The sequence below is a fragment of the Gymnoscopelus microlampas genome, assembly GCF_963454915.1.
Source record: "Gymnoscopelus microlampas genome assembly, chromosome: 24".
Lineage (NCBI taxonomy): Eukaryota > Metazoa > Chordata > Actinopteri > Myctophiformes > Myctophidae > Gymnoscopelus > Gymnoscopelus microlampas.
Genome location: NC_139961.1, coordinates 34,192,066 through 34,203,325, shown reverse-complemented (window position 1 = coordinate 34,203,325; position 11,260 = coordinate 34,192,066). Strand labels below are relative to the sequence as shown.

The 11,260-nt window shown below is 39.4% G+C and overlaps 1 protein-coding gene across 1 annotated transcript; it reads right to left on the bottom strand.

Moving 5' to 3' along the window:
* Nucleotides 1-210: 210 nt before the first annotated feature.
* On the bottom strand, nucleotides 211-9,676 carry LOC311040800 (B- and T-lymphocyte attenuator-like). Its single transcript, XM_084051157.1, has 6 exons — nucleotides 9,467-9,676; nucleotides 3,394-3,720; nucleotides 2,876-2,929; nucleotides 2,545-2,664; nucleotides 2,010-2,044; nucleotides 211-1,869 (listed from the first exon to the last, which is right to left on the bottom strand). Exons 1-6 carry the CDS (start codon nucleotides 9,543-9,545, stop codon nucleotides 1,495-1,497), a joined length of 990 nt encoding a protein of 329 aa, XP_083907283.1. The 5' UTR covers nucleotides 9,546-9,676; the 3' UTR covers nucleotides 211-1,494.
* Between the last annotated feature and the right edge of the window lie 1,584 nt (nucleotides 9,677-11,260).

Here is an 11,260-nt window from a genome sequence, read left to right as displayed (position 1 = left end):
TCCTGACTTCACAGTCAGTACAAAACAAGGTGAGAAACCTTGTGGTAAACGTCATGCCTGTACTGCTGGATGTAATGACTGCACCACTGTGATTGGAAATGCCAAAATAGGCCATACTGTAGGCTAGATAGGAGCAAAGCACTGGCTTTTTGGTTTGTGCACCTTTACACACTGCCCTGAGTTCCACTTCCACTTCCAAACACGTTTGCAAAACAATTATGCTTTTATTTGACGTATGGAGCAGGTCACATAAAAAAAACAAAAAAAACAGCAACGCTCAATCCTTGTGAGAAGTCACAGGTACAGTACAACGTGTGCACACGCACAGACACATTTCTACAGTACAATGATATGAGTTTCATACAGGAAGTGGAACAAGTGGGTTTTGGTTTTTGCAGTGCAGAACTCTCCCAGATTCATCCTGGTGTGAAAACATACACATAAGAAATGTATGCAGTACATGTGAACCGCAGGGGGGTTTTAAGTGAAGCCTGCTTAAGCAGACACATTTATTGGAAGAAATAATCAAGTGGTCATCAATAGAAACACATTCAATTCATAACACAGTGATAAAACAATTATGGATAAAGCACAAACAATATTTTTGATTGCACAAATCAACAGAATCAGTGTTACATATACATAATATTCATTTTCGAAATCTAAGATAGCTGGAGATAGCAATGCAAGTATAAACAAACATTTGTTTATAACAGAAACACATTTCTGTGCAAATAGTCTATTTGCATTTGGTGAGTGTGTGGGTGTCTGTTTGTCCTAGTGATGACAACATACCACATACTTTTACATGTTTTCACTGTTGAACAATGTGTCTCCCTATAGCCTGTCTACGCTGGTTGTACCGTAATAATGTAATTAGAATCCTTTATTATATACCTTCCGCCCAATTCCCTGTACCGTTTCATACTCGCACAAATATCTAAATACTGATCAAGCAACTTAAAAACTGTCTGGGTTGCACACAAAAGCCAGCATAGGCCTAGGTGTTGAAATTAAGTGCTTTAAGTGTAGGCCTACCGCTTTAACAAAGTCACAAACTGCTGTAAAATATATTTAACAAAACAAATGCCATAATAAGTAATAATGTGTGTATAACAGCATTGGGTGTTAATTGATACATTCAAGGCAGAGCCTGGTTCTGCCCGAGGTTTCTTCCCATTAAAAAGGTTCCTTGCTTGCTTGGCGGTGGGGGCAACATCTGGTCGAATTGAATTGATTACTGATGTCACATTATCATCCACAGCTTATCATCAAAAGAAACCACACAGGATTCCCCACAAGCACTTCAACAGTACAAATACGGCACAAAGGGAGAACTCAGAAATGTCAAAGGTAACTTCAAGTCTTACTAACATTATGTTTGAAATTCTGTGTAGAGGAAGTTAGGATTTCCAACTGAAAACCACGTCACAAATTATTTCAGTTGGAAATCCTCTTTTTGGTGAGTGACGTGGTCATACGATAAAGCCTAAATTAACCCACGCGTATTGCTGCATACTCGGAAGTCTCCTCTGTAGGCCTTGGGGGACGCACACATGCACCTGGGATCTGGTGATTCAGCGCGGCGTACAGTAGAGAGCTGTCCTCTTCATCATTTCCTCCTGTCTTCTTCCCTCGCTGTGCCTGTTTCCTGTTGCTGTAGATGTGGTCATGGGCCCCTGACGCTGTTGAGTGAATGATGACCGTCTCCATGGATGTTGTCTGCTGCTGGGAAGCTCGTCGAAGCAGGGCGTTGTCATAGGTACATGCAGGGTCTCTGCTGGGCAAGGACTCATGGGGAGTGAGACTTGGGTGAGGTTGGATTCTGGGTTGAGGTGGTGGCTGATGGGACATGGGTATGGACATGTACTGTAAACATACAAAAGAAAACAGATCACACCAAAAACAAATCTATGTTTAAAGGCACAAAACTGAATGAGGAGGCTTTAAAGGAACAGAAAACTGAATGAGGTGTTAGGTCACATAAATATATAAATGTTTTATGATACCTGATTCTCAGTCAGTTCCTTTTTCATTTGTTTCCCTGCATGATGGACAAAACACATTGTCATGAGGTGTACAGTAATCAGTTACCATTTTCAGATCCACAATCATGTCCGCAGATGCAGAATGAAGTCCTACTGTGTGTCTTTAGAAAGGAACCATCAACAATGCACTAAATTAAGTGCAGAAAAGCCAATGCCTAAAATATCTCCTTTTTGCTCATTTGAAAGTTTGGTCTGATGGAAAGGTCACACCAAAATCAGAGGGTTTCTTCCTCTTGGGGGCATGCATGTGCACGGCAAATATAGCAATCAGGTCATGACTTTTGGAGATATGTTGGACACAGTCAAACAAACAGATAGGGCTTAAAATATAAACCGTTTGGTGGAGCTAATGAATAAGAGCTGTGAGGTGGATCATGGATTTGTCTGCAGATCTTTCTTAATGCTTGTATATCTTGAGGGAGCAAATGTGTGACAGATAATGATAACTGTGTGTTCTGACTCTTTATGTGACTTTAGATGATTTGGAGCATCTTACCTTTGCAACGTTGCATTGATAGGACAGATGCAATTATCACTATGACGACAAGCCCCACGCCAGCCGCGGGATAAACATACTGCCACTTTATGCCCATAGACTCCGAATTTACACTCAATTCTGTGATGAAAGAAAGACATTGGATTCAATTCAGTGTTTCCTGAAACTCAGCTAAGTACTGAAAACACTATAGCTTTGTTTATACTTACAACAAATGTACAACAAAGTATACGTTAGCCATGCAAAATGCAAAAATAGCATTATGTGAATTATAGAACACCTCTTGTACTGCAACAAGGGGATGCATAGGACTGTAAGAAAATGTGAGAACCTATTGCACTTGATGTGTTGTCCCTTAATGTAGCAGTGGTCACCTCATCACTATCTGGAATACATGAAAGATTGATGCTTTGTCACAGAAAGGCTTGTGTCTGTAGGATTTAACAGTCTGATAGATAGGACTTTAGAAAAATATAAAAGAAAAAATAAGGGAAATTTAAGGGAATAAGGGAATTTCCCCCTGCTAAATGAAACCAGCTTTGATTTCTCTATTCTATTCTAATCAATAGTGATATAGAGTCGAATGTCCTTTGGCAGACTAGCCCATTTAAACCTGAGGACGATTCTTAAAAGGCCTTCTAAATCCTGACCTAAGTTTTATGAAAATCTTCAAATATATATTCAAAAATTACAAAACATTTATGTTGCTTTATACTGTACGGCAACAGGAACCCCAAAATTGATTCCCGTCTTGATTGGTATAGTTACAAATAGGGGTTCCCGCCCAAAATGGGCTTGTACAATTTAGATGTAAATAAGAGTCTAATGTGTGGAAATGGAGATACATACCAGAGATATAAACATGAATCCAGTGACTCATCGTAGAACTTCCAGCTTGACACTGATATAGCCCGGAGTTGCTTTTGGTTATGTTGCCAAAATACAGATAAAAGTATCCCCTTGAATTTGTCTCTTGCTCCCACTTCATGTGAATGTGAGTACTGTCATTAATGATGGTTGGTGATGCATTGTCATCTCTGTATCTCCAGGACATCACTGGTGGTGCATTGTTGCAGAACTCCACAGTACAGTTAATCCTCAGTGGGTCCCCTGGTGAAACTCTATAGTCAGTGTTGCGACGTACTTTAATGACTGTCACACAATCATTATCTTGACCTGTATTGGGAAAACATTAACAAACATCCAAAGTAAGTAAATGATTATATGCGTTGTCACTATCTCACATTTGATGGTAGCGTTTCATATTGAGATGCTGGATCATGGTCAAGATCTTGAATTGCATGGAGAAAATGATGACAATACACACCCTTCTCTCTCTCTCTCTCTCTCTCTATCTCTTTCCCTCCCATTCTCTCGCATGCATGTCATGCACGCACACATGCACACACAGATGTACTGCACTACCAAAATACTGTTAGCCTTTTTGTGTACATAATACATGAACAAAACTCCTGCACACTGCTCTTGCTCAGCAGCATCAGTTTTTAATTCAAATTGACATACGTTTTGGCCCCTCTGGACCCTCATCAAGAATGTCTTAGTGTAAGACACTCTTTATGAAGGTCCAGAGGGACCGAAACGTCCATGAATAAAAACTGATGCTGCTGAGCAGGAGCAGTGAGCAGAATTTTTGTTCATGAAATACTTTAATGATTGCTTCAGTTGTCACTGTCCAACGCACCTGCATCTGAACAGTGGATGAAAGTGGATGTGCGAATATTTCCTTTGCATAGTGTACATAACACAGTGTGCAATAATTCATATTTATATATACTCATATCCATAAGAATACACTTCATAGCCTCTACAGTTTCTGTCCTTAACTTACTGTGTAAATGTGCCAACCTTACTTATACAGGCCCCCTTTATATTTCTGCCATGCTGGAACCTTATAGGCCTGTACGCAGCCTCAGATCCTCAGATAAGGCCCTCCTGGAGACCCCCACACCCCAGCTCATCACAAAGGGCGGAAGAGCCTTTGCAGTCCGGGCCCCTAAACTGTGGAACGCCCTACCTGTCACCCTAAGACTTGCAAAATCAGTATCATCTTTTAAATCTCTTCTGAAAACGTATCTTTATACTAAGGCCTTTTCTTAAATTTTACTGTCATTTTTGTTTTATCTGGTTATATCTGTATGTATTTGTGCCACTTGCTTTATTCGCTGATCGTCTGTTATAGCTTCTATCCAAAGTTTTATCATGATTTTTATTTTTATTTTTTGCTCTGTAAAGCACTTTGTGACTTGTCTGGAAATGTTCTATATAAATAAAATGAAATAAAAAAATAAAAAAAAATCTAGATTCTAGTAATGACTGCTAGTCTCTCAAACTGGATATCTTCATATTATAAACAAGTGAAAATGAAGCTTGCTAACTTCTTAAAGCAGATTATTTGTGAGTGTTACAGGAAGGAAAGAGTGTGAAACACAAGTATGAATCCACAGCGTGATTAAATATGACCAGACACTTTCCCCTTCATTATCAGTGAAAGTGGTATGTTGGTGACATACAGAGGATTACACACGTTAATATGACATTTGACTTAGTTCCTACAGAGTGGGAACATGATTTGCATGAAAGAGCCGGAGGCTTACACAGGAAATGAGTTGCAACCCCACCTATAGCATATACCTTACTATACATATTTATAGTATCAAGTAAAATACAATCATAGACTCTACCACAGTAGAGTTGCTTAAGTCTCTGTAGAACTGTAATATGACCTCAATGGCATTAAGAAATGGTCGGCTCTATTCAAACCTTTTTCTTTTTTCTGGGGGGGGGGGGGGGGTCATCATTTACAAAATATCATTTTAAAGCAATTTTTTTCTTAAGTTCACTATTATTTTGCAAGGAGACATCACAGAAGTAACGACAACGTAGTAAAGTAAAACACGGGTGTGTTAGTGTTACTAACCGAGGAGAAGTGAAAATATCCTCTCACTTCTTCTGTGTTCACTGTAAGAAATAATGCTATAAAACTGAAATCACACATAAAAGCACTGTGCGGGTATTGTCTCTTGTTCTTAATTATTTTTTTCTACCCAGCACATGTGAAATAGGCCTACTATGGATATGTGTGCGCCTTTTTGAGATTGTGAATGTGCTGAAAAAGGTTCTGCATATTACACTGCAGTTACTAACACAGGGTAGAAATAAACACATGCAATAAGGATCATAAGTATTTTAAAGCTCAAACATTAATCTGTTTCATTTGCTTATAAAAATGTATATGAAGGGGCACCCAGTGCGTCATCGAGTAAAAGCCACCTCCGAGGCCCTTAATTATTATTACTGCGTGTCAAAAATAAAACATAAAATGCCAAAAACATTATATATTTAAAGAAATAGTATGTATTTTTTTATAGAAAACTAGGATCTATATGATAGAGCTCGCTGTGAGGGAATTAATCTGACTTCAGCTTTTCATTTGGTTTCATGCTAATCAATACAAGGTAGCAGGATAAGAACAAGCTCAGAAGAATGCAAGGAAAAATATTTTTGAAACTAATGAGTAATAATGCAAGGCTTTGAAAAGGTCATTTTCCTACGCCTCACTTTTACCATTTATGCTGTTTCTACGAAATAAACGGCACATTTTCCATTAACAAACTCCCACACACTATAAAACAATTGCATGTCAAATGAACAAAAATCTGCATTTCTAGTCTAAACACATACTGTATCTGGCAACATTTGTTCCTGGTGAATTTTCCATAAAGCTAACTTTACAGTAACGCTTAGGCATTTTGTTGATGTAATACAATATTAACTAAATGAGCTGGCTTCATCATAACTGATAACTTGCCCTCACTGTGCCCCTAGGTCACTGAGGTCATCCAATCAATTGCTCCTGAGTTCTGGCTGTTCCACAATATTCATTGAAGCTTAAAGCTGCAATCCAGAAATTATTTTAAGGAATAAAATATTATTTTAACCAATGTCATATGGTAAAGTATGTTAATACAATATAACTAGCACATCTGCAGTTGTTGGACGTGGCCTCCCTACTTTTCCATTGAGATATTTAGACCCTGGTGTTCGGTAGCAGAAGGATGCCTGATGCTCAAGTGCAATATCTCCCCTGGTCCTGGCCAAGCAGGCCGGGATTCCCACAATGAGAGTTAGAAATGTGGTCTCTCATGCAGGAGACCAGGGCCAGATCCTGAATCCATACCTCCTGTATATAAGAATAAAACTCTGCACACAGTATTGCTGCTCCCAAATGCCACCAGGTTCTTCCTCAGACCTGGTGGCTTGAAACATTACCACATAAAATTACATTTGGGAGCAGCAATACTGGTGTGCAGATTTTTATTCTTATACACTGTTCAACTTTTTTGATCCAGCATCCAGCCTAGTAGGTCTGGGATGTGCATGTCTTTTAGCTGTTTATCAGCTTCTCTCTCATCCAGATATGATCTTCTGGACAACAAATTTCAACATGAAGTTGATGATAAAATTGACTGCTTCTGTAGCTTAGTCATAATTCTCTCTTTTGTATGCACTCTAACTCAGTGATTCACCAGAGTGCCCCTATTATAGCAAATTACAATGAGTAAACGGGTGGGGGTCCAGTGTCTTGCTCAAGGATGCTTTAATGGTCCTTTAATGTGTGTTCATTTATTAGCGACATAAATGGATACACATTTGACTCTTATGGGGATTAACCACTTAAACCCTATACTTGGTTGACCGGAGTCCCTCAGAGCTCCGTACTAGTGTATTGTCTGTTTTCCCTCTACACTAAATATCTTTGCTGAAAACAGCCGGTCTGCAAGCTCTCTACGCTTAATATCTTCGCTGAAAATAGCTGATCTATAAGCTCATAACGTGTGGCAATCTGCTATTTTCTGCAAATGTTTTCAACCGAATACGGATGCTGGAGTAAGATGACATATAGGTTTTAATTTTCCATTTTATATATTAAGATGATGTGTATGTGAATGCAAACTTAAAGTGAGGGAGCGTGAAGGAGTTCAGCATGTTGAACAGGGAGACTGTTGACAACTCAACAGCTAGACCACCCTACAAGCCTGAAAGTAAGACTGTGTGTTGTTCTAAATCAAGTATTGTTTTTCATGATTTGTTTACTTTGAGCATAATAGGAATTAGACATCCAGTCACACAGTCTAATTTATCGCGTGTGTGCGAGCGCGTGCGCGCGTGCGTGTGTGTCTTGAGGATATTTGACACAGAAACCTGGGTATAATATAATTGTATAAGACACCAGACAGACTCCTGACAAAGTAAAAGTACTGGATTTTTAATATAGCGTCACTGTGGAGCTACCTTTTGTTCTATAAATTAGAACATCAACAGCGTCCTTTCCACGCTTTGTTAACATGTCAACTAGGAGTGTGCACAGTGCTGCAACATAAAATTGATAATGCTGATAATGAGAACAACCATGAAAACATCTCAAAATGGACTTGAGTGATACTTCTAAATCTGCACTTGTAGTCATTAGGCAGAGGTTTAAAAGGATATTTCACTTTTTAAAAAATTGGGTCATTTCATTGTCTACTCAGGCTTTTGTGAGCCCCCCAGACAGTTTTTAAGTTGCTTGATTCAGTATTTAGATATTTGGTATTCATTTTATCAGACACGCCCCTTTCCTATATAAACCCATTGTAACTTCTAACTCCATTTTAACCATGTTAGATTTATCTAAAATACCCGTCCTTGGTTCTGGTGACTCATACTGCCCTCCTAATACGTGAGGGGGCCGTGTTTTTTCGATTACTTTTTTCATTTATTTTATTTATTTTTTCATATATATGTGATTATGTAATTGAAAAAACACAGTCTCCTCACGTATTAGAAGGACAACATCAGTCACCAGAAATAAGTTTGAAGTTACAATGGATTTGTATAGGAAGTGTCTGATAAAATTAATATCAAATATCTAAATACTGAATCAAGAAACTTAAAAACTGTCCGGGGGGCTTCCAAAAGCCTGAGTAGACGATAAAATGACCCAAAATGAGTTTGAAAGTGAAATATCCCTTTAAATGTTAATAACCTTGTAATCTGAATCCGAAGAACGTGATTCACCAAATGCAATAAATATAGATGAATTGGCCTTGGTGACTCTGCTGAAGCTATGTATTGAGTTGAGGTCATTTTCTACAGTAGCACAATGTAACCCACTAGCAAGGCATATCAAATGGAGAGAAAAATATGTATGCAATTCCAGCCACAACCATCGTTAACGTTATAACCATGCATTTCCAAAAGTTCTCCGTGTGACCTCTGTCATGGTTGCCTGGAGACATATTGACAAGGAACATGATGCTGGTGTAGACAGTGACACACGAACAATGGAGCCTCACATACAGTTTGAAACAAAAGGCATGGGTTTCCGAGGCTACACATACAGTGACAGACAACAGACCATACATAGCACACTCCACACACATCCAACATCTAAAGGTCCTATCAGTGGCCCAAACATAAACACAGGGTGAAATCATAATCTCTTGCTCCAGCCTTCGGCCTGGCAGAGTAACAAATGGGTAACGCCCCACCAAAAATAAAGAACAGTAGCTGAGACATGATGATGTAGGTGATTGACTGTTGATAGAAAGACTAGACAACAGAATGATAAGTGATTTTGATTTGCTGTATTTTGGAGCTGTAATGTCTCCCCTAAACAATACGATTGTTTACATTGGTAATCTCTGTAAACTTTGTGATAAAACGTCTATCTTTTTAATTTATGATGGATTGAGAAAGATCCAACATAATGTGTTCCATCGACAAATCAAACTCTCAGAAAGTATGTGACTATAACCCTAATGTAGACTACATACGGATCAAAAGGATCCTGGATTGGGCCTTTAAGTACAATACGTATTCAGGCAGTAACGGTAGAAATGTGTAGTAATGAATGACTTACTCTGGACGTCCAAGCTCATAAGGAGCACAATTAATAAGACGGATGCATGCAGGATGGTGGTGCTGAGATGGTTCTTCATGATGGCTCCTGACTCTCCTCAGCTCTGGGTCCTCTCTGTCTGACAAGTGACAACAGAACTGCAACAGAAACACCCAGACACAGTTACACGTTCCTCAAATCATGGCTTCCTCTGTAGGTGAAACCAACCATCACATGTTTTAGTCTTGAATGATGCTACTATGCATGTGCTTCCTCCCTCTCTCTCTCTCTCTCTCTCTCTCTCTCTCTCTCTCTCTCTCTCTCTCTCTCACTCACACACACACTCACAATCACTCTCACTCGCACGCACGCACGCACGCACGCACGCACGCACGCACGCACGCACGCACACACACACACACACACACACACACACACACACACACACACACACACGCACACACGCGCACACACACACACACACACACACACACACACACACACTTTAATTCAATGTCATGGTATCACAGTTGTTGAACTACACATGGAATTGAACCCCAAACCCTGCCACTGCACTGAGAGACACATGGGACCAAAGTTTAAATAGAGTAAATGTCACACTATGGCACATTGACAAATTCTGCATAGTTACTTTAAACAATCCAACAGGCAGGTTTATTAACTTTTATTGATTCATGAGGGTGGTTGGAGAAAAAAATCAGCACTATTCATTTAAAAAGAAAGAAAATAATTTGAATATATGTCTGTTTGTATCCTGTTGATCAATGGAATGAGTTATGATTATATATGATAGACCCCTTAACAGACAACGTCACACTGGTTGCAAGCGTCATACTGGTTGCAAATGAAAGCCATTCTGTCAGGTCTCGCAAGGGCGCGCAGCACTAGCCAACACACAAGAGGAGGTTGGGGTGTGCTGAAGCCAGCGCACCCCAAAACAACAGGTTGAGAATTGATTGCATGAAACAATCACCTGTGCATCCAGTCTCAATGTTGGTAAACAAATAATTGGTCTATACCAGCGGTCTTCAACGTTTTCAGGCCAAGGACCCCTCCCGGACCCCCTGTTGAAGACCCCTGGTTATAGCCCATTTGAGCCGTATGAAAGATAAAAGTAGCCCCACAGCGCCCCCTTTTGGACCAAGGCGGCAAGAAGAACCTTACAAAATGTGCATCATAGGGTACTTTTTAAGTGTGCAAACCTTATTTTTAACTCTATGGAACACATTATCTATCATCTATATAATAATTAATATAATATAATAAAAGTAACCATTCTGGTTACGGGTAGCAGGAGGAGCAGTGGGAAAGGGGAAATAAGGCAAGGCAAGGCAAGGCAGTGTCTCAAAAACAGATTTGCATTAAAAATATGTGGAATAAAAACATCACTGAAACAAAGAGAGATGTCATGTGGCTGATCTCAGTGAGGAGACTAGCAGTAAGGGCAGTGGTAAAATGGAGCTGCTTTGTAAAAACTGTAAAATGTCCTATTGAAAATTGTAACCATGATGAATCTGTTGAACACCTTCTTTTAGATTGCCAGAGGTCACAATATGTTTGGGGGAAAATGGCACACATTGGTTTTAATATTAATGTCACTTATAATGCTGTTATGTATGGAGTTTTTGATGAAAAAATGTCGGCCATGGACCAAGATTTCCATTGGAACGTGGTGTGTACTGTGATTAACCAGCTATGGAAAACACGATGTGCCATGGTGCTACATCAAGAGTCCATATCTGGAGAGGTGGTCTGGAAACAGGTCATAACTGAACTAAAAAGACAAAGAACTAT